The 23,176-nt window shown below is 39.1% G+C and overlaps 1 protein-coding gene across 5 annotated transcripts; it reads left to right on the forward strand.

The window, feature by feature from the left end:
- Positions 1-334: 334 nt before the first annotated feature.
- Positions 335-21,365, forward strand: LOC101358619 (zinc finger protein with KRAB and SCAN domains 5). 5 transcript variants are annotated; one of them, XM_004386699.3, is made up of 6 exons: positions 335-1,597; positions 5,090-5,228; positions 9,714-9,805; positions 10,098-10,233; positions 16,130-16,726; positions 19,134-21,365. In XM_004386699.3, the coding sequence occupies exons 1-6, from the start codon at positions 1,184-1,186 to the stop codon at positions 20,246-20,248; spliced, it is 2,493 nt and encodes an 830-aa protein (XP_004386756.1). In that variant the 5' UTR covers positions 335-1,183; the 3' UTR covers positions 20,249-21,365. The 5 variants fall into 5 exon arrangements, with proteins under 5 accessions (XP_004386756.1, XP_023596821.1, XP_023596819.1 ...); XM_023741053.1 differs by lacking the exons at positions 9,714-9,805; positions 10,098-10,233 and having other exon boundaries at positions 16,130-16,290; positions 16,421-16,540; positions 19,134-19,282; XM_023741051.1 differs by lacking the exons at positions 9,714-9,805; positions 10,098-10,233.
- Positions 21,366-23,176: the final 1,811 nt, after the last annotated feature.

Here is a 23,176-nt window from a genome sequence, read left to right on the forward strand (position 1 = left end):
ATTGCCGGCTTGCAGAAAGGTACGAACCTACTTCGAATAGCGTATTACTAAATTAGGGCGCAGATCGTTGCGGCGGGCGGGGGGTGGTGGAAGACGCAAGTTCCACGGCCAATCAGACACTAGCAACTGTTGCCTCGGCGACCCATTCCAGACACCTGAGGCCCCGCCCCCTGCCTCCACTCCAAGTAAAGGGGAGGAAGTCAGGTTGTTTAAATGGCATTGTTTTCCTTCTCAATTTTACTTTCCGCTCTAGTGACGCAGAACCTGTGGCTTCGGTGGACCGGGGAACGACACCATTACGGGAGGTAGGATGGGAATCCCAGCCTCTCGTCCCACCTCCCGGCTGATTGGAGAACACGCCCCTCCGGGGCGGAGCCGGGCGGGCATCTCCTTCCCGCTGCGAGACCAGGACCTCCGGGATTCCTAGAGAGGACTCGGAAGTGTTCTCGGGGGTGGGATTTATGGCTCAACCCAGTTGGCTTGGGAAGGACTGGACTTGCTTACTTCCGGCGAGGAAGTGGTGGGAAGTGTCAGCTTCGGTTTTCTCTGTTTATAAGAGATCTGTCTTCTCAGCCTCGGCTACGTGGAGCCTGATCTTCCAGGAGAGTTCCCCGGGACTGAGCTGAGGGAAAGGGGGTTTGTGTCCGGACGCGGGTTCCAAGGAATCTAAGTCCAAATCGGTACCTGTATCCCTGCTTCTCTTCGGGACCAATGAAGACTCCCGTTCGTCTGTCAGGCTCTTGTGGCTTGAAGGACAGGGCCAATTTTGAACATTGTAATGTTTCTGATCCCTTTTCTGACTTAAGTTTGACTTACGGTAGAGAGAAGGAGCAGCTGCGTCTGGACTAGTTAGTAAATCTTGTTCCGTTATTTATCTGAAATGTAACCGTTCTTCACCTCTTAAAAGTATACTTTAGTTGGGCCAGATGTCCGATTTTATGGCTCTCCTTTAAAATTTGTAAATATTGGAAGTAGGCTCTATTGATAATCATTTTGTAGATGGATGATGGCTACCTTGTAGTCCGTATTTTTAAGTAAATTACTCTGTTCCGTGTGGATGACCACTTTGTCATCTCGCTTTGCTAATAATGATTTTCAATGTATCAGTAGGTTACACACTACTGAAGGTGTCCTTCAGAAGATCTTAAATAGCTCAAAAGAAATTTGATTATTCTGAGTGGGAATGATAATGACAGAATCCCGGGAAGTTATAGACTTAGACCCTCCAGCTCAGACTTCGCAGGAGCAGGAAGACCTTCGAATAGTGAAAGTGGAAGAAGAAGACTGCACCTGGATGCAGGAGTACAGTCCACCGACATTTGAGACTTTTTACCAGCGCTTCAAGCACTTCCAGTACCATGAGGCATCTGGACCCCGGGAGGCACTCAGCCAGCTGCGGGTGCTCTGCTGTGAGTGGCTGAGACCAGAGCTGCACACCAAAGAGCAGATCCTGGAGCTGCTGGTGCTGGAACAGTTCCTGACCATCTTGCCTGAAGAGTTCCAGATCTGGGTGAGAGAACATCACCCGGAAAGCGGAGAAGAGGCTGTGGCTGTGGTAGAAAATATACAGAGAGAACTCGAGGAACGCAGGCAGCAGGTGAGTTGAAGAGGAGATAAGTGAGCAATGAGGAAAGAGGAAAGAGTTAAGGAGCTGCTGAGCAGGGATGAGATCTTGAGCCCTCTGGTGCTTCATTCGTATTCCTTTGTTCTCCTGGGATTAGGTACACTGTGGAGAGTCCCTGCCATTCCAGCAAAGAGAAGAAATATCCAGTGTGTTAACCTGGAGAAAACAATCTGTGATTCTATTTATTTGTGTTTAAAATTACTACATTCAGTTTTCGAATGGCATGATACAAAATTCAAGAAGTACATAAGGCTGTAATGAAAATCGAGTTTCCATCCGACCTCCTAATGCCCCAGCTGCCTAGTTCTCCTCACCAGAGGCAACCACTATTACATGGATACTTGTATCTTGTATATCCTTATAGAGATATACTGTACTCTGTATATATAAGCATATATGTATATAATATGCTTTAAAAAAATGTTTTTAAACTACTATACACTTCTGCCTCTTGCTTTTTTCTTTTATCTTGGTTTGTTCCATGTCAGTGCAAATACAGCTGCCTCTGTTTTTGAAAGGGCGTTATGTTCCATTGTATAGATGTACCATAATTATTTAACGCCTTTTGAACACCTACTTAGGCTGTTCCTTTAGATTGTTTTTAAATTTTTACTATAACAAACTTTAGTGTAGTGAATATCCTTTACGTACATAATTAATTATAAAATGAATTCTCAGAAGTTAAATTGTTGGCTCAGAGGCCATAAGTATTTGTAATTTTGATAGCTGTCAACAGATTGGTCTCCAGAGCGGTTATACTGATCTGTATTCCCACCCGCACTGTAAGAGAGGAATTTTTTGACCCAGCCTGATGACACAATATGTTATCAAACTTTTTCATTCTTGCCAGTATGAAAGATGAAATATTCCATTTCCGTGCAGCTTTAATTTGCATTTCTCTTATTATGAGTGAGTTTTAAGAGCTATTTGTATACCTTTTTGTGAATAATCTGTTTATATTCTTTACCTATTAGAAAAGATAATTCCTCTGTCATATAAGTTGCAAATGTTATTTTTCTAGTTTGTTGCTTCTTTTTTCTTATGGAGATTATTGTTTTGCAGGTTTTAAAAAAAAATGTAATCAGTTTAAATCACTTACTTATACTTACGGCTTCTGGCTTGTGCCATACTTAGAAAGACCTTCTCCATTCAGTATTATGAAAAAATTTTCTCATCATTTCTTTTCCTTTTTCTTTTTTTTTTTTTTCACACTTTTAAATGACTGATCCATCTAGAATTTATTTTGGTGTATAGTGTTTGGGATGATTACAACTTAATTTTTCTCCAGATGTCTATGCAGTTGCCCATGCAGCTTTTATAGTATAACTCTTTTTTGTTTTATTAAAATGTCACCTGCCAAATTTTTGCATGTATTTGTATCTATTTCTGAACTTTCTGTTCTGTTTATCTTAGTGTCTGTTCATGTATTTGTGTTTTAATTATTTGAGCTCCGTAAAATGGTTCGGTATCTGGTAGCCTACTCTTCTCCCCTCCAATTTTTTTTTTCAGTGTTTTCTTTTTTCTTTATGAACTTTAGAGTTAATTAGTTTCCCTCACCCCAAAAATCCTGTTGGTATTTTTGTTGGGATTGCATTAAATCATATATTAATTTAGTGAGGATTGATCTCTTTATATTGTTGCATCTGTTGTCTGTTTTCATTGTGGGCTTTCCATTTGTTCAAGTGTTTTGTTATGTGTCCCTCTGAAGCATTTCAAAGTTTTATTCTTATAGCTCTCATTTATTTTCTTACGTTTATTCCGGAGCGCTTTAAGTTATCGTTGCTGTTATAAATAGGGTCTTTCCTTCCATTATACTCTTTCGTTTTTAATATTTGGGGACTGTTTTCGGTATATGAATTTTTTACTCAGCCATGTTAGTGAATTATCTGAAGGTTTGAGGTAGTTAGGCCACAGCTGGTGCAGCTCCTCAGAGAAGTCCTGAGGGCATCAGGCTCCTCTAGTGCCCTGTTTCACTTTCCTTAGCACTTGACATTGGTTTTCAAGGTCAAAAGATGGCTGGTGTGCTTCCAGGCAGCTAGTTATCAGGTAATAAGTAAGTTAACCCATAGTATTGACCACATACATATACAATGCCTCGTCCACCAAAACTAGAAGAATAGAAACCCAGTCCACACTGAGCGTCTGGCCAGTGGAAGGTCTCGGGGCTTTGCTCTCGAGTCCCTTTTTTTCTCTTTTGCATATACTTTCTACAGGTTTATACCAAATCCCATGACAGGACTTTTGGAAACCTTGGGATAGCCTTATCCTGTTTCAGCTTTTAAAATTCAGAATGAATTTGGTTTAATCCAAACAGTTTGCCTTGCTGTATTTTAGTCAGTGGCTTGGGGGTCCCTAAGTTTTTTTATGCACAAGATCTTTCTTTTCCTGTGACTCCATTTCCATTTAGGTACTTCACCAGTTTACTAATCAAAATTCTATCAAAACCTTAATCAGTAGATTCCAACTGCAAACATAATCAACTTTGTAGTTGTATAGAGACAAGAAAAAGTGGGTTAATGGAGGGACTAAAACTAGTTGAATTACTCTACAAAGATCTCATGTTTACATGCACTGTTTAAAATTTTTTTAATAAAATTGATTCTGAAGTTTAAAATCTTAAAAGAAACTTAAAAAGGAGAAAAACTGCTGCAAGTCTTTCTTAAGGTGTTTCTTAAACGTTCATTATAACCTGACCCTTACCTTCCTCTTTCTGTGAGGCTCACACTCTCCTAAACTCTAATTTTTTTTTTTATTAAGAAAGGAATAAAAATCATGGATCATGGGGCTACAAGAGTTCAAAGCTAGTTAGAGAATTTCTCTTATTCTTTGGAACCATTGCATTGCAGTGTAAGATACTAGTCTCATTATTCTTCTCCTCTGGGTAATGGATACTTCAACATTCTTAGAAGAACCTCAGGCTCTTAAGCTGACAGAGTCACTTTGAGTTGGAATTGACTCAACAGCAACCGGTTTTTTTTTTTTTTTTTTAAACCACGTAGTCTGTAGTGGAGCCCTGGTGGCGTAGTGGTTAAGAGCTAGGCTGCTAACCAAAAGGTTGGCAGTTCGAACCCACCAGCCACTCCTTGGAAACCCTATGGGTCAGTTCTTCTCTATCCTGTAGGGTCGCTCTGAGTCGGAATCAACTAGACGGCAGTGGGTTTGTTTTCTTTTTAATCTATAGCGGATCATTTGCTGTTCAGTCCCATGGCACCGTGTTCCTTTTCCAACATGTAACACAGTTCATAATTATATATTTACTTGTGTGTTGATGTAGTAAATGAAAGTCTTCTCCAACTAGGCCTAAACCATGTCTATTAAACCACTGTATAATCCGTGCCAGGCTCATTGTAGATAACACATTAATTATTTGCCGGAGGATTAAATGAAAGAATACGTGAAGTCAGCTGGATTCCTTTATAGCCTTCCCTGTAACCTGTGGTGATTTGTTGTGGTTGTGGTTGTTAGATTGTTGCATGTCCTGAAGTGCTTCCTCAGAAGATGGTGCCACCTGGAGCTGTGCAGGAGTCCTCCAGTGAGCAGCTCCTGTCCACGGACAGCCAGCCCAGACAAGAGCCACAGCAGCCTCATCTACTGGAGGAAAATGGTGAGCATCAGTTATTCAGTGGAACAGACATGGGTAGAGAGTAGGACCCCTGTCCGTGTGGGTAGGAGGTATCTGTAAAAGAGAGACTTTAGGCTGGGGCAGCCTTTCTGCAACTAGCAGCATGTGGAGGTTGAGAAGGGCTAGGGATCTGGAGTCGAATCACTGGTTTAAGAGAGAAGTCAGTTTATAGGACGGCTAGAGTCTTTACAAAGTATGACAATTATTTTGCAACATTCTTTCAACTCTACCTCATAGATTTTGTTTTCTTAATATTTATGTAAAAAAAGGCCTTCCAGTTCCTAACCGTGTTCACTTCTGGCTGGCCAGATGAAATCTCATTTGAAGCAGTGCTTCACAATGACGTTCAGAGTATTTATGTTCTTTCTCTTTCTGTATTTTAAAATTTTATTAACCTGTATTAGATACATCAAGGAAGATAGGCAAGTATCATATTTATTGTGATAAATGTCCACAGGTCCAAAATCTCTAATCAGAAACCTTTGGTGTCAGATATATTTTAGAACTCAGAATTTTTCAGATATAGTAAGGTAGCGTGATTTGAGTTATACCCCATAATCAAACACATTAATATTTCTGTAATGAAATATTTGCACATTTACAGTAAGTGTATTAATTAAAGAGTTTAATAGCTTCAAATCCATTCAGGTCAGGTTTTGCTGTCAAATTAGTTCAATGCCAAACTTAGTGAAAACAAAAAACAACAATCACAAAAAAACCCTTTGGTATTTAAAGCATTTGGATTTCCAAATAGAAGATTTTGGACCTGTATGTCCTCTGTTTGACCCCAGACTTTCTGCTAGACTCTAGTTAGTGGTCACGTCTTTCCCTTGTCATGCCCTCTGCCCTAACCTTTTCCAGCTTTCCTCTGACTGTAGTAATAACAAGAACAACAGCAGCAGTAGCGACCGCCACTTATGTAGCACTTTCTATGTGTCAGGAACTATTCAGGTGCTTTTCCTGTATGAACTCATCTACCCTTCAGTGTACCTGCAAAAGTAATCCTCACCATTTACCATCTGGTTCCAGTGAATCCTCCTTATTATATTTTTAAGTCATTTTATGATACTTTGCAGAAGTAAGAATCAAAGGATAGTGAGAAACAACTTTTGTAGACATTTTAATAAGAATCAAACCTCTGTGTATCAAATACATTTTGGTGCATAAACATTATAAAATTTGAAAGAATAATGTCACATATCCTTTTAGCAAAATGGGATGGTCCAGGATCTTGACACAAAATATTGCATGATGAAGTCCTTCCTGTTGAAGAACTCACTGGATGAGAATGCCAGATTGCCTTCTTGAAATTAGAAATATGTCAGTCATCATTGATTCTTGAGTTGAGAAAATTCATCTGGGGTATTATCATATGAAGACCAGTATTCTAAGATTTAATTATACGTTCAGTCTCATCATTATCATTAGACAGGATGCTCTTCTCTGTCTCTCTGCGTTCATCGTCGGATTCATCTAATAGTGAAATGTCTTCTCTGCAAATTTCCTTCTCTTTGCTGATACGGCAGAAAATGAGAAACTCTGAATTGTCAGCTGTGTTTAACAGAAGCTAATAGCAAGTGTCAACTATTGTCTTAGTCATCTAATGCTACTATAACAGAAATACCACAAGTGGATGGCTTTAACAAAGAGAAGTTTATTCTCTCACAGTCCAGTAGGCTGCAAGTCCAAATTCAGGGTGCCAGCTCCAGGGGAAGGCTTTCTCTCTCTCGGCTCTGGAGGAAGGTCCTTGTGATGCGTCAGTCTTCCCTTGGTCTTGGAGCATCCCAGTGCAGGAACCTCAGGTCCAAAGGATGCGCTCTGCTCCCGGCACTGCTTTCTTGGTGGTATGGGGTTCCCATGTCTCTCTGCTTGCTTCTCTCTCTTATATCTCAAAAGAGATTGGCTTAAGACACTATCTAATCTTGCAGATCTCATCAGTATAACTGCCACTAATCCATCTCATTCCATTATAGTGATAGAATTTACAACACATAGGGAAATCACATCAGATGACAGAATGGTAGACAGTCATACAATACTGGGAATCATGACCTAACCAAGTTGACAGATATTTTTGGGGGATACAATTCAATCCCTGACAACTATGTTCTTTTATATCTTCTTGAAGGATAATGCAATACTTTAAAAAACACGTGCAGTACTTTGGGCAAGCAGTAAGAATAGTGAAGAATGATGATTTATTTCACTATTGCATGATGCCTAATATTCCCATTATTCTTCCATTGTCTTATTACTTTAGTTGTTTTGGCATGGTTGGGAAGAATTAATTAATATGAAATAATTCCTAGGATGATAAAAGAAAAATGTTTTTCAAGATACAGGAAAAATAAGATCACTCAGATCCCAAAATATATCTTCGATTTATAAAAGGGTCCAGTGGACCCCATATAGAAATTTTAAGAGTAAGTTTTATTCTATTTTTTAAAAATAATAAAATAAATTTTCTTTTTGTTGTTCAGAAGACCTCTAAAAGAACGTCATGTAATATCGCTTCTTAAAAGTAGTAAAAATAGCTCAAAAAAGAAACTCAAAACTAAAATTGTGTTCATTAGAATTTGTTGATATACCAAGGTTAATTCTCACAATAACCCAATGAAATAGGTATTTTTATTATCTTCATGTTAGAAATTAAGAAGCTTGGGCCTAGAGAGGTTAAGTACTTTGTCCAGAGTCACAAAGTATTGAGTAACCGAGCTGGGATTTCAAGCCAAAGAGTCTGACTCTAAATCTATACTTTAAACTCATTCTGGGTTATCCTGCCTTTCCTTTACTACTGGTCTCTTCAAACCCAGAATCCCACCCCCTTAAATCACTGTCATCTTCCCTCCGCTTTCAGAGTCTTATCAAATCAGGCTTCTTTTTTCTTTTGTTAAGTGCTTCTTGTCTTCTCTGTTAGACAGGCCCTAGCCAGTTTCTTTATCCAACGTAATTACTGTTTGCTCACATATAGACTATATTCATTTATTTCTTCAAGTTCTGTTTTGAATCTTTAGCCATCTATGTTTAGCTTTCATTTCTTTAACCATTATCTCCTTTCTGTGTCTTTGCTCATTATTTCCTAATCATCAGAAAGAAGCAAGCTACATATGCACATGTATCTCCAGGACTGAGGAAGTTCTAAAATCATGGGGTTAAAAGTTCATATCAGGTCGGTCTCTCCAAGTCAGGGCACACATAGGCAATGATATGTGAATGAACCATGAACCTTAAACAAAGGACAAGCAGAGGTGACATCAGAGGGTCAGATGGTCATCAGCATCTAGAGGTCAGAACCTCCAGGATCATGCTATTCACTCTGCTTGGAAAGCACCCTCATCCTCCTTCCCTCCCGTCTCTACTTCACAGAGCCACTGTCTCTGGAAAGACTTTCCTGACACCCTCTTCTCCCCCTGTGCAGGTGTTCCTGTTGAAACTTGAGTGATCTTCAATTATAGTACTCTTTACACTATGTTGTAAGTAAGTAAGGTGTACATGTCTGCCCTCCACATTAGACAGTAAAATTTTTGAGGGCAAGAGTTGCCTCTTCCTATAACATGAAGAGTTGGCAAATATTTCTTGAATGACTGTGAACCAACCATAGTAATTCCCTGAAGGGAGAGAATGTGGACTAAGGCCTTGCTAATCAAAGTGTAGAGAGCAGTGGTGGTTCACTGGTAGAATTCTTACCTTCCATGCAGGAGATCCGGGTTTGATTCTTGGCCAATGCACCTCAACCTAAGCCACCACTCGTCTGTCAGTGGAAGCTTGTGTTGCTGTGATGCTGAATGGGTTTCACTGGAGCTTCCAGACTACGACAAAGTAAGAGGAAAGGTCTGGCGATCTACTTCTGAAAATCAGCCAGTGAAAACCCTATGGATCACAACTGTCCATTGTGTATGAGGTCTCCATGAGTAGGAATCCTAATCAAAGGCAGCCAACAACAGCAACGATCAAAGTATGGTTCAAGGAACAGCAGGATGGGTATCACCTGGGAGCTTATTAGAAATGCAGGGTATCAGGTCCCAGCCCAGACTTACTGAATCAGACTTTGTAATGTAACAAGATCCTGGTGATTTGTTTGCACATTCAGGCTGGAGAAGCTGGGCTATAGGGAATGCTTTGGCTTCATAGAAGAGGTGGCACTTTGGTTTTTCTTTGAGAAGAATAGATTTTATCTTGGCAGAGCAGAGTGGATCCTATGTTGGGGAATAGCACAGTCTAAGGCTTAGCAGGAGGGATTAGCCTGACCAAAGCAGGGAGTCTGTTTTTGTTTTGTTTTTTTTAGAGGTGGGGGCAATAGCAGGTATGGGAGGGGACAGAATGTAGAGGGCCTTCAGAGCCAAGCGGAAGAATTTGACCTTGATGTATTAGGAGACCACTGTAGATTCTTAAGCAAATGAGGAGCATGATGGCAATAAGAATTGGGCAGAGATGTTCTTACTTAAACGTCTTTTTCTCCTCCTTTAGCCCTTCCTATTCTCCAAGTTCCTTCCCTTTCCTTGAAGGACAACCTTAGAGACCAGGAGCTGACAGCTTCACTTCTCTCAGCTGGGTCCCAGGTGAGCTGGCGTCCCTTTGCCTTTATTGAGGATCCATAACTCTCCTCTGACAATAACCAGCCTTAATCCTGGATCTTTATCAGGAATTCTCAGTTTCTTTAACTAGAGACCAGGCCCATCGTGCGTTGGTTCTTAATTCCTTTGTGATCTTTTTCCTTTCTACCCAGTACTTCCCTATCCTCTTTGAGGCATAGTCCCTCCCCCTGTTTTTTTCCTTAAAGCTCCCAGTTCTTCCTCTCACTCCAAATTTGAGCATAGGGAATGGGAATTTAGTGGAGATCTCATGTTTCAGAAGTTGGTGAAAATTGAAGATGTGGCTGATGTGGCTGTTTCCTTCATCCTGGAGGAATGGGGACATTTGGACCAGTCCCAGAAGAATCATTATAGGGATGACAGAAAGGAAAACTATGGGAGTATTGCTTCCATTGGTAAGAATTATTGTCTGCATGGATTAGGACATCTTAATTTTGTTATCCTGTAAGGAATGTTTCTAGCACATCATATAAAAGCATATATGTTTTCATTGCTATGACTTATATTTTTTTCTTTTTTTTTTACTTATTCAGCTTATTCTGATTATTTCTATCATAATAAAGATGTGTGTGATTGAAGACTGATAGTACCTGAGGGGTGGTATTTGCAATTGCAAATGCTATGTTTTTGCTACTTAAAAGTAAAAGAGAGCTTAAAACTAACAGGTTTCGTTTTTTTGGTTTGGTTTTTAACAAATTTTTAGTGGTCATTGTACTCTACTCTTGATAAATTGGATAATGTTTACTGAGTAATTCCGATTTATGAAGACATCCCAGACTTTACAGAATAACTGTGTATTTTAATAGTCACTACAGTGTCACAATGGCATCACCTGGGAGTTTATTAGAAAAATATCACTATCATAGTTCTCAGATCACCAGTACCTATGTTAGGATGTTCGTCCTGGCGTCTGCATTTCACACGTCATGTTGCTTCTTGAATTCTGCATCCTGACTGAAGTTTTGAACCTATTTCTAACTAAGTTATGATCCTTAAAACTAACCTTTGATTGTGCTGCCTGCAACAATTATAAACATCTCTGCCCTGTAGCAGACATTTTGGAGCTTATGGCTTTTAGCTTATGTTGAATTAATTCTTTTAGAAGAACCATTATGTATGAAGCACACCAGTAGACTTTAGATGAAATACATACATAATGCCAAATATCCTTCAAAAAGCATTATGCCAATTTACCTTGTCTAAGTGTATTAGTTCACTCACAGGCCTTTATTTAAAAGATGTAAAAATGACTCTTGCTCTTTAAAATTTTTCATTTCTTTTATTACTATTTATATTTATTTGTATTTCCTTTTCTTTGATTTATTTCTGCATGCCCTTTGCTCACTTGTCTATTGGAATCTTAGTGGTGGTCTTTTATCTCAAGGAATTATTGATATACTGTGAATACTGTCATTTAATGCAAATATTTCTTGTCTTTTTAAATTAATTTCAGATAGTTCTCTTGTCTGAGTCTGTTAGGACAGTTGTCCCTCGGTATCTGCGGAGGATTGATTCCAGCAGCCTCGCGGATACCAAAATCCCCGGATGCCCAAGTCCCTTATATAAAATGGCATAGTATTTGCATATAACTTATGCATATCCTCCTGTATACTTTAAATCGTCTCTAGATTATTTATAATACTTAATACAATGTAAATGCTATGTAAATAGTTGTTATACTGTTTTGTTTAGGGAATAATGACCAGAAAAGAAAGTCTGTACATGTTCAGTACCGATGCAACCATTGTAGGCCTAACTACATAGTACATGTCAGACGTGAGGTGAACAGTGCTGAAACAGTGAGTACTGGAGAGAGACTAAGGATCTGTGAAATGGCAGGAGGCTACAGCAGGGTATCCCTACACATCACTTTTTTTTTCCCCCAAATGTTTTCGATCCACAGTTGGCTGAGTCCTTGGATGCGGAACCTGCAGATACAGACGGCTGACTGTATTGCTTTATCATTTTCAATCGTGGGTTTCAAAGTTGTAGGTTCTTGGCACAGTTCTTTTCTATACCATTCTCCAAACAGTTTTAAATTCCTACTTTCCATCTCATTACAGGATCTTTACAACTTCAGTATACCCTTCTACATTACGAATATGATCAGTGGCTGCTGCCTCCTTAACTTCTCTGGGAAGGCCATATTAGATTATTTTCATGCCTGTAGATTCCTAACAGCATCATAGAAGTCAGGATTAAAAAGTATCCATCAGACTTAGAAACGAGATTTAAAAAAATAAATGAATGATTTCTAGCGACAGCAGTTTCCATGGAGTAGTTGGGGCCTTGGGGAACAGAGACAGTTTCTTTGAAAACTGCACAGAAGAGGAATTTGGGAAAGCCATCATAAACTTACAATAGCTATGATAAACTTTTGACAACTTTGTGAAGTAGACAAGAGGACTGATCACCGAACGGGTACATGAGTTAGATGGATGATTATTTTTATACGTCCTTTTGATTTAATAAGCTTATATTTAAGAAGTATATTTAAATACTAACGGGAAATAATATAGAGTGAGTTTGAAATATTGGGGTAGGGAAGAGTGGATAATTGATGTAGGGAGGTCCCTGGAAAACAGGAAGGGCGTGATGGAATCCAAGGAACAGGAGGAAAGATTGACCTTAGAAGAGAGACATCTCTTCCGTTGGGAGACAAGGGCAAGATGAAAGAATAAGGGTGCTGTTTTAAGTTTATAGGTGGTTATGGGACATTCTAGGAGTTTTTTGAGTCTGTTGAGAGAAAGTAGGTAATGGAGTAGGTGGTGGAGTAGAGATTTGAGTGCAGTGGAGAACTTTGGTTTTTAAAACATTATACATGCTCATGGTAAAAAAAAAAAAAAATAGTGAGATGGTACAAGTGAGTATAAAGTGAAAAGTAAGTCACCTACCCCTGATCTTCAGTCCCCTAGTTTTCCTTGACAAAGGCAATGATGGTTAGCAGCTTCTTGATTGTATTTTTACATATATTCAGTATATATACACACGCTTGCAAACATTATACCATATATACTATTCTGTGCCTTTTTAATACAGTGATATAGCTCGGAGATCATGATGGAGACATTTAGATATAGCTGCTGAGAAAAATGAATGGGGAAAAGAACCAACCTTAGAAACAAAGAATTGCCAGACAGGGCACCAGTGAAGTTGAAGATCATGAATTTGTAAAGCACCAAATCTGCCTGATTGGGTGTTTTTGTATTGACCACTGCGTTACTCTGCAGCCTAGGCATAGCAATGGGTAAGGAGGACAGACGGGGAAATGAGCATAAAGCTTGTCATGCAGGAAAGAAGAAAGAAGTAAATCTGTAAAGGCGATATAACTGTATAATTGCCTTCTCTGGAAAAAGGCAGTTGTTAACCCTAAAGAAGTACATTGGATTAATCTGATTTGTTTCAAATGCACACGTAGAAAAAGAAAGCCATGTGCTTGTTTAATGGAGAGAATTCTAATAATAATATATGTGAGCATAAGTAGGTGTGAATAAAAGAGAAAATAAAAATATGTGATAGCTGTGATTACCTGCCTAGTTAGATAGAAAAGGAAAAAACATGTAAAAAGTCTGGTTTGTGATAGAGTTATTTTGTTTATATGTGTTTGTGCTATGTCTTAGTCATCTAGTGCTGCTACAACAGAAGTACCACAAGTGGATGGGTTCAACAAAGAGAAGTTTATTTCCTCGCAGTAAAGTAGGCTAAAAGTCCAAATTCAGGACATCAGCTCCAGGCTTTCTCTCTCTATTGGCCTTCTTCTCATCAGTGTTCCCCTGGACTAGGAGTTTCTCTGCGCAGGGACCCCAGGTCCAAAGGACGGGCTCTGCTCCTGGCACTGCTTTCTTGGTGGTATGAGGTCCCCCTGTCTCTCTGCTCACTTCTCTCTTTTATATCTCAAGAGATTGCCTCAGGATACAATCCAATCTTGCAGACTGAGTCCTGCCTTACTAACACAACTGCCACCCATCCTCCCTCATTAACATCATTGAGGCAGGATTTACAACATATAGGAAAATCACACAATACCAGGAGTCATGGCCCAGCCAAATAGATACACACATTTTTGGGGGACATAATTCAATCCATGACATGCTATTAAAAATTCTTTTTGGGAAGAGAAGAATTAAGTAAAAATAGTTATAAGGCTAATTAAAATAAAGATGTCTTTATGATATAAGACTTAAAACTTCTGACTATGTCAAAAAAGGATAGTAGTATTTAAGGTACAATATTTAAACCTCTCTTCTCCTGGAGCAGCAGAGGAAGAAGGAAAGTCAGGAATAGGAGGAGGAAATGGAATGTGTGACTAATTGTCTCCATGAACAACTACCTTCTTTGCCATGAGACCAGAAGAACTGGATGGTGCCTGGCTACCATCACTGAACATCTTGATCAAAGATTCTATAGAAGAATCCTGGTCTAAAAGCGGAAAATGAACAGAAATCAGATTCTGATGGAATCTAGAATTTCTGGAGCCATTGAGGCTGGATGAACCCTCAAAACTGTTGCCCTGAGATAATCTTTTAATCTTAAACCAAATGTATGAAGTCTTCATTAAATCAAACAATAGTTTAGCTTAATTAGTAAAGAATGTTTGTCTCGAGCATTGTGCTTTTTAAGAGATCTATAGGGGATCAAACTGACACCAGCAACTCGAAAGGTTAGATAGGAAGCTTAGGGGGCAGTAAGTTTATGTTAGTGGGGAAGGAACAATGTAGAAAAGGAGGGTGAGAATGATTATACAACTTGAAAAATATAATCAGTGTCACTGAATTGTTGAATTGGTGTATGTTTTGCTGTGTAGGAAACCCTGATGGCATAGTGGTTAAGAGCTACGGCTGCTAACCAAAAAGTCAGCAGTTCAAATACACCGTGTGCTCCATGGAAACCTTATGGGGCAGTTCTGCTCTGTCCTATAGGGTTGCTATGAGTCAGAATTGACTTGACGGTAGCGGGTTTTGTTTTGTTTTTGCTGTGTATGCTTTCAACAACAATTTTAGAAAAAGATAGTGATGCAAAAAACTCGTGCCTTCTACATTTGTTTGCCAACCGCAGTCTCCCCGCCACGAGGCATTTTTGTAAGCGCGCTATGTTAATTTTTTTTGCAGCAACATGTAAAAAAAGACTGGCATAGCAGCTCTTAAGAAAATACCTCATGGGGCAGGGAGGGCACAGTTGACAAACAAACACAGAAGCTGCACATGTTATTTGCGTAAAAATACAGTAGTACCTACCTCAAAAGGTCATTGTAAGGATTGTCATAAAATTGTAGAACAGCATCATGCCTGGCCCCGTAGTAAGCACTTGTGTGTTGTTGAGTTGATTCGGACTCATAGGGATCCTATAGGTCAGAGTAGAACTGCCCCATAGGGTTTCCTAGGCTGCAGTGTTTACGGGAGCAGATCGCTAGGTCTTTTCTCCCACAGAGACGCTGGTGGGTTTAACTGCTGACCTTTCAGTTAGCAGCCGAGCTTTTAACCATTGCACCACCAGGGCTCCTTATAGGAAGAACTTAGCAAATATTAACTCTTCTTCCCATTATTATATAATTTTTGAAAACTCTTCAAAAAATTTTTAATTAGGAGATTCTCAATAAGCTATGAACTCGAGCATTTTAAAAATAATATTCCCTGTTTTTCGTTAATAACAGAAGATTTGTCTCTGCAAACCGTATTAAACTGCAGGGTTATGGGTAAAGTGTATGTTGCTTATAGAGTTGCACAGGGAACTGATTGCAGTCACTCAAACATCTGTATTCAACAATGACTATTTGTTAATCTATCTCTTGACAGAGTAGGTTCTTCTCTGGGTGTAGAAAGAATTTTTTTTTCCTTTAGACTAATTCATACCAAATTGAGATCCTTTGGGGATTGAAAAAGCTGGAAAGATCATCTTTCTTCAGGCTGTGAACAAACAGGAAGAGGAAGGTGAAGACTGGGTTAGCTGTATAACCCAGTATCAAATTTTATTAAGAATATTTGATACTGCACAGGTATTCACAAACAGGTACCGTATGTAAGGACCATACCAAGAGGATATCATCTTCATTAAATAGAGGGACTGCTGTGCAGCCTCATCCCTTTGAACCACTTTTTGCCAGCTCTTCCATCCCTAACCTGTCTTAGTTTCCTGCTTGAGTATTCTTTGTCATGTCATTTTGCATATGACTTTACAAAGTCATGCATTCCCAGCACATGTCGGTTTTATTTAATTATCCTATACCCATCAGTCCTTTTCTTTGTTCTAATTCAGGGGCTTGCTAATGTTTCCATTTTTCTTCTATTATTTCAGATTATGAGTCCAGGAATGAGAACATGGAACTCATAGTAGAGCAGAATTCTGATGAAGCCGAATCACACTGGATGACGTCAGGAAGCACTGAAAGGAATGTTCCCCAGAGTCCAGAGTTTGCAGAAGTTAGTGACCTTAAGGGCATGGTAGAAAGGTGGCAGGTAAACCCCCCTGTGGGGAAATCAAGGCAGAACCCTTCTGAGAAAAGAGATCTTGGCATTAATCGTAAGCAAAACACAAATGGTGAGAGAGGTCACAAATGTAATGATTGTGGTAAATTTTTCCTTCAAGCCTCAAACTTTATTCAACATCGGCGAATCCACACTGGAGAAAAACCGTTTAAATGTGGTGAATGTGGGAAAAGCTATAATCAGCGTGTGCACCTTACTCAGCATCAGAGAGTCCACACTGGTGAGAAACCCTATAAATGTCAGGTGTGTGGAAAAGCTTTCCGGGTGAGCTCACATCTTGTTCAGCATCATAGCGTGCACAGTGGAGAAAGACCCTATGGATGTAATGAATGTGGAAAAAACTTCGGTCGGCATTCCCATCTGATTGAACATCTGAAACGCCACTTCAGAGAGAAATCCCAAAGATGTATGCGTGAGGAGTTTGTATTTGGGGATAAAGAGAGGCAAAAATTGTTTTATTAGCTTAGTACAGTAGGACAGATGGGTTGTGATACTGGGAGCAGTAAGAAGGGGCAAAGATAGCAGTTTATTTTATTCATGTTTATACCTTAATTGGTTGTCAGTTTAATAGGTAAAATTCTATGCCCCCCCTCCCCTCATCCCTACAACTTTCCTTTCCCCAGAGGTGCCTGCTTTTAGCTCTTACCTGTTTCTTCTGGTTATTCTATATTTTAAAATAATACTGCTGTTTCTTAAATTGTCAATTTTAAACATTATCTGTTTACTTCCTATTATAGTAAATGACTTTTTTTTTACTCTCTTACATGCTTCTTTCCCTTTTCCGCCTTTTCCTAATTTACTTATTTTATTCTAAAATAATAAAATAACAATAGTATAGGAAATTTGGGGGAGAGAAAGGAGAAAAAAAATCATCCATAATCCCACCACCCTAACTAGTATAACTGTTATTTACTGTATTTCCTTCTATCTATTTTCACATTCTTATTTTTATATAGTTACACTTGTTGTGTGCTGTCAAGTTGATTGCGACCGTATAGGATAGAGTAGAACTTCCCCGTAGGGTTTCCTAGGCTGAAATCTTTACGGGAGCAGATCACCAGGTCTTTTCTCCTGCAGAGTGGCTGGCTGGTTTGGTTAGCAGCTGATCACTTAACCATTGTACCACCAGGGTTCCTTAGTTGTACTCATAGGATATAATTTAATATTAGACATAGCACATTTTCCAGTGTTATTCAGCCTTTCTGTTTGTTATTTTTGACTGTATAACCTGCCATTGTGTGGATGCATCGTAGTTCTAATCAACTGTTCCTCAGTTGTTGATCTTTTGATAACTGTGCTATGCCTATGGCTTTTTCTATACTTACTTTTATTTCCTTATAGTAGATTCCTAGAAGTGGGATTAATGGAGGAAAGGATAAAAATATCTTTATGACTCAATACATATTAACAGATTGCTTTTCAAAAGAATTGTACCACATGTGAGACTATCATTTTTACCAAATTCTTGCCAGCATTATTAAAATTTTTTTAACAAATTGAATAAGCAGATTATTCTTTGTTGTATTCATAGTCATTAATTTGATTATGAATAAGGTTGAGTAATTTTCCTGTTTGTTTACTTATATGTTTTCCTTATCTGTTCAAGTGGCATTAAACATACATGTGTAGGATCACTATAAACTTTGCTGTGAACTTAAAGACTCTTATTGATATTCTTCAGACAACTCTGTGATTGGCCAAAGTTTTATTTTTGGTTTCTTTTTCAATTGTGCTTTTTGATGTCCCCAAGCTCAGCTACTCATCATTTAACTTAACAACCATTAGTACCTCTTCCATCATGGAACAGGAGTTTATGAAGGTCATAGTGTCTTAAAGTTCTGGGTTGGGCTGAGATATCTCTTCTGTCCCATTCTTCTTGGTAACTGCCTCATTGGGGAAAGCCTTCCAATAATGCTGTAGACTTGGAAAGCAGTTGCTTTAAAATAGTTTCTGTTTCATATCCTCTCCCCAGTTGTTCTTATGACTAGCTTCCCAGTTAATACTCACCTACCTCCTCTCCTTTTTTTGGATCAAAGAAAAGATACTTTATTTGCTCATCCAGCCATATTTATTGAGAGTCTCTAGTGCTAGATGCTCGGGATATGACAGTGAACAGAACAGATACAGATCATTTGCTTGTGGAGCTGATGGTCTTGGGGGAAAGGAGGAAAAGCAGATACTGAAGGTGATGAGCATTCCCAAAGGAGAAGTATGTGGTACCGTAGGGAGGAAACTGAAGCTATAGAGTTGGCTAAGAGTGAAGAGGACAGGAATTGATATTCACCTACCCTTTGACAGTAATTTTTGCTGGCATATTTCTCTCTTTCCTTGCTCCTATCAGGTATTTTTCCCAACTCTTTATGCCTTTCATGATCATTTGCTTTCCATTCTTCCAGTTTTTTTGTCAGTTCTCACCATCCATGTTTATTCTTGTTCTACCTCATTCTCTCTGCCTAACTTATGTTGAGATAATGACCCCCTCAACATTTCCTATCCCCTCTCCCATTTTAGAATTTCTTTCCCTCTTTTCTTTGTAATAGAAGTTTTTACTTATCCGTACTGTTGCCTGACTGCAATCACTTTCACCACCCTTGTAAAGTTAGCCACTTCTTTGTCTTGTTTTTGCTGGACAAGTCCCAAATGTGTTTTTTTCATTCCTGTTGGCATCAAATACATACATGAATCCACTTTTGATTATATAATATATAATATATTATATAATAGTTTTCATCTAATCATCCTGTTTTCCCTGACAGTTCCCTTTCTTCTGTAAAAGAGAGGATAACATTTGCATTTTCTCTTTATTTTTTCAGGCAGTGACAAAAGAAGGAAGAATATAAAATTGAACATTAAGAAGAAAATTTCAGAATTTCCAGAAGCAGACATGGAACTGTCAGGAAGAATCCAAAGAAATGTTTCTCAAGTTCAAGATTTTGGAGAAGACAGTGAACACCAAGACAAGTTGGATAGAAATCAGGGAATTCCCATGAAAGCAATATTAGGACAACCCCCTTCGAAGAGGATAAATTTCAGTGAAGTCACATATGCCCATAAAAAGTCCTCTACAGGAGAGAGACCATATAAATGTAATGAATGTGGGAAAAGCTTTATTCAGAGTGCACATCTTATTCAACATCAGCGAATACACACTGGGGAGAAACCATTTAAGTGTGATGAATGTGGGAAAAGCTACAATCAACGTGTGCACCTAACTCAACATCAGCGAGTACACACTGGTGAAAAACCCTATACTTGTCATTTATGTGGCAAAGCTTTTAGAGTGAGGTCCCATCTTGTTCAGCATCAGAGTGTCCACAGTGGGGAGAGACCCTTTAAGTGTAATGAATGTGGGAAAGGCTTTGGCAGGCGGTCACACCTTGCTGGACATCTGAGACTCCACACTAGAGACAAATCCCATCAGTGTCATGAATGTGGAGAAATCTTTTTTCAATATGTTAGCTTAATTGAGCATCAGGTGCTCCACATGGGTCAGAAAAATGAAAAAAATGGCATTTGTGAAGAAGCATATAGTTGGAACTTAACAGTGTTTGAAGATAAGAAAATTGAGTTACAAGAGCAACCTTATAAGTGTGATATATGTGGAAAAGCCTTTAGTTATGGTTCAGACCTTATTCAGCATTACCGAACTCATACTGAAGAGAAAACCTATGAATGTGATACATGTAGAGAAAATGTTGGCCAATGTTCCCACCTAAAACATCAAAAAATCTATTCCAGCACAAAATCCTATCAATGTAATGAATGTGGAAGAGGCTTCACTCTGAAATCACATCTTAATCAACATCAGAGAATCCATACTGGTGAGAAACCCTTTCAGTGTAAAGAATGTGGAATGAGTTTCAGTTGGAGTTGTAGCCTTTTTAAACATCTGAGAAGCCATGAGAGAACAGATCTCATAAATGTATAGGTGTTTCTATTACAGAGTAGCTTTTCAATTCTAGAGAAGCACTCCTGAAGAGAAACCTTACATGTATATTGAATGAAAAAAACACCTTCAAGCATTTTCTCCAACTTAACCATCAAACCTACAGATATGTTGAAATCCTTGAGTTAGAACTCAGCCTTTAGGAACATTGGAGAATCCACAATAAGTTGATACATATTCACTTTCATCATTTAGGAATGCTTTGGTTAGCATTTTCATGCTTGAAAATCTATATGAGAGAACCTATAAATATGGTGGTTGAAGGAAGGCCTTCAGATGGCACTCATTTTTCATTTGAAATTCAGAAAACTGACAGTGGGAAAAGCTTCATGAGTGCAGTAGAAATAAGCTTCATTTGTAATTTCTGCCTCGCTTGACAGCAGCATATCTATTTAGGGAAGAGCACAGTGAAATAAAGAGAAGACTCTTCAGTGTGATATCTGTTTTGGTACCTTAGCAATGAACCTTTTCTAGAAATGATTACCCCAGCCACTAGAATCCTCCAGTCATTCCCATATTGAGTATTAAACCCATTTAGAAGAAGAAATTGACTTAAAGTATTTCTATTTTGGCAAGTGTTCTTGCTGCTTCATTCAATTTATGACTCCTCTATGAAACACACTCTACTTGTTTTTGTTTTGATTCTACTAGTATCATGGTTAGCTAGTAGAAAGAGAAATTCAGGAGATGTAAATTCAGGAGAAACTGCTGGTCAGTCAGATCTTAAGGAGAAAAGAGAGGGTACCTTAGGGAAAAAGAAGACAGACAAAACTGTGGACTAGTTTACATTACCAAGAGTGATATTATTATATATAAGAGTGTGGGTAGCTAAGTGCATAGAGGAATTGGACTTTGTCAAATTAAGCATCTTGGTCCAATCAGTATGTATACTGATTCCCAGTTGCCCTGGTGATAGACCACCACCATACAATAATGGCATATACAATGCTGTCAGTTTGAGTTGCGGTTGAAATTGAACTAATTAGGAGTAGGTGGGTACATGGTCTGGCTATCCTTACCTTGTGGAGAGGTCTGGTAAGGAGTTTGATGGGGAAAGAAAATATGTATAAGATGATTAATTTGAGTCTATTTGCTAGAGAGAGAGAGAGAGGACTTTTGGGCACTTCTGAAGCCATGCTTTTGCTGACTTTGCCTGGCTTACAATAAATGCCCAATAAATATTTGTTGAATGTATGTGTTGTACACTGTGGTGCCCTGTCCAGATCCCCTTTACCAAGCTGGCACATCCAGCTGCTCTCAATTTTGACTGCTAATCATTCACAGCTCTCCCCCTTCTCCAGAGATTCTGGAGAATTGTCCTCAAATGATGGGAGTTGCCTCACCCAGGTGTTACCCATTCCCAATCCACAGCCAATGACTGATTAATACGGGGTACAAAAGACTGACTCATTTGCTTCAAGAGGGGGTGGGGCTGTGATGCAGTTTATGAGCCAGAATCCTCCCTTTGTCCATCAGGCCACAGCTAGACTTTACCTGAGACTACATCCATGCTTGGCTGTTTCCCTTTTCCCATTTCATTCCCTCAGAGGTTTTCCTGAAGAGCATTCCTTTAGTAAGTCATGTGGCCCTGAATCCGTCTCAGGCTCTGCTTCTAGGGAACTTGACCTAAGACATTTGATACCATAAGTAGTCCTAGGAAGCAAACTTTAAGAATGGGGTTGTGGAGTTGGTCACTCACCATGAGGCAATGAGGACAACATCGCTGATGATAGGTGGAATATTGATAGTTCCTGGCCTGTGATAGCTCTTCAGTTCCTGAAACATTCATTTGTGATAAACTGGGATAGGATACCGCTAGTAAGGAATGTACTGACTTGTGTAATGTTTAGGTCAAATTGTTAGTGCCGTTGAATCAGTTTTGACTCATACCAACTCTATGTACAACAGAATGAGACACTGTCCAGCCCTGCACCATCCTCACAGTCATTGCTATGTTTGAGCCTATCGTTGCAGCTACTGTGTCAATCCATCTTGTCGAGGGTCTTCCTCTTTTTCACTGACTACCAAGCTCCAGGGACTGGTCCATGTTGATAACGTCCAAAGAACGTGAGAAAATCTCTCCATCCCCACTTCTAAGAAGCATTCTGGCTGTACTTCCGAGACAGATTTGTTGGTTATTCTGGCAGTCCATGGTATATTCAATATTCTTCACCAACACCATAATTCAAATGCATCAATTCTTTGGTCTTTATTCATATTGCCAAGATAATTTTAAAGCAATTATGTATCCCCTTTCTTAGTTGTTGACATTTAAAATGTCTTTGCATGCATATGAGGTGATTGAAAACACCATGGCTTGGGTCAGGCACACTTTAGTCCTCAAAGTGACATCTTTGCTTTCTAACACTTTAAAGAGGTCTTTTGCAGCAGATTTGCCCAAGGTAATACATCGTTTGAGTTCTTGACTGCTGCTTCCATGGGCATTGATTGTGGATCCAAGTAGCTGAAATCCTTGACAGTTCCAATATTTTCTCTGTTTATCATGATGTTGCTTATTGGCCCAGTTGTGAGGATTTTTGTTTTCTTTACATTGAGGTGTAATCCATACTGAAGGCTGTAGTCTTTGATCTTCATCAGTAAGTGCTTCAGGTCCTCTTTGCTTTCAGCAAGCAAGGTTGTGTCATCTACAGGTTGTTAATGAGTCTTCCTCCAATCCTGATGCCAAGTTCATCGTCATATAATCCAGCTTCTCAGATTATTTGCTCAGCATACAGATTGCATAAGGTGAAAGGATACAACCCTGATGCACACCTTTCCTGATTTTAAACTATGCAGTATCCCCTTGTTCTGTTTAAACTACTGCCTCTTGGTCTATGTACAGGTTCCATATAAGCACAATTAGGTGTTCTGGAATTCCCATTCTTCTCATTGTTATCCATAATTTTTTAT

This window comes from Trichechus manatus, unplaced genomic scaffold (assembly GCF_000243295.1).
Source record: "Trichechus manatus latirostris isolate Lorelei unplaced genomic scaffold, TriManLat1.0 scaffold00170, whole genome shotgun sequence".
In the NCBI taxonomy this organism is placed as follows: Eukaryota; Metazoa; Chordata; class Mammalia; order Sirenia; family Trichechidae; genus Trichechus; species Trichechus manatus.

Coding starts and splice junctions, on each gene's coding strand:
- LOC101358619 (XM_004386699.3), top strand. CDS start 1,184: ATGATAATGACAGAATCCCGGGAAGTTATAGACTTAGACCCTCCAGCT. Junction 5,229..9,713: donor TCATCTACTGGAGGAAAATG/GTGAGCATCAGT, acceptor CTCCTCCTTTAG/CCCTTCCTATTCTCCAAGTT. Junction 16,727..19,133: donor CAGAGAGAAATCCCAAAGAT/GTATGCGTGAGG, acceptor TTATTTTTTCAG/GCAGTGACAAAAGAAGGAAG.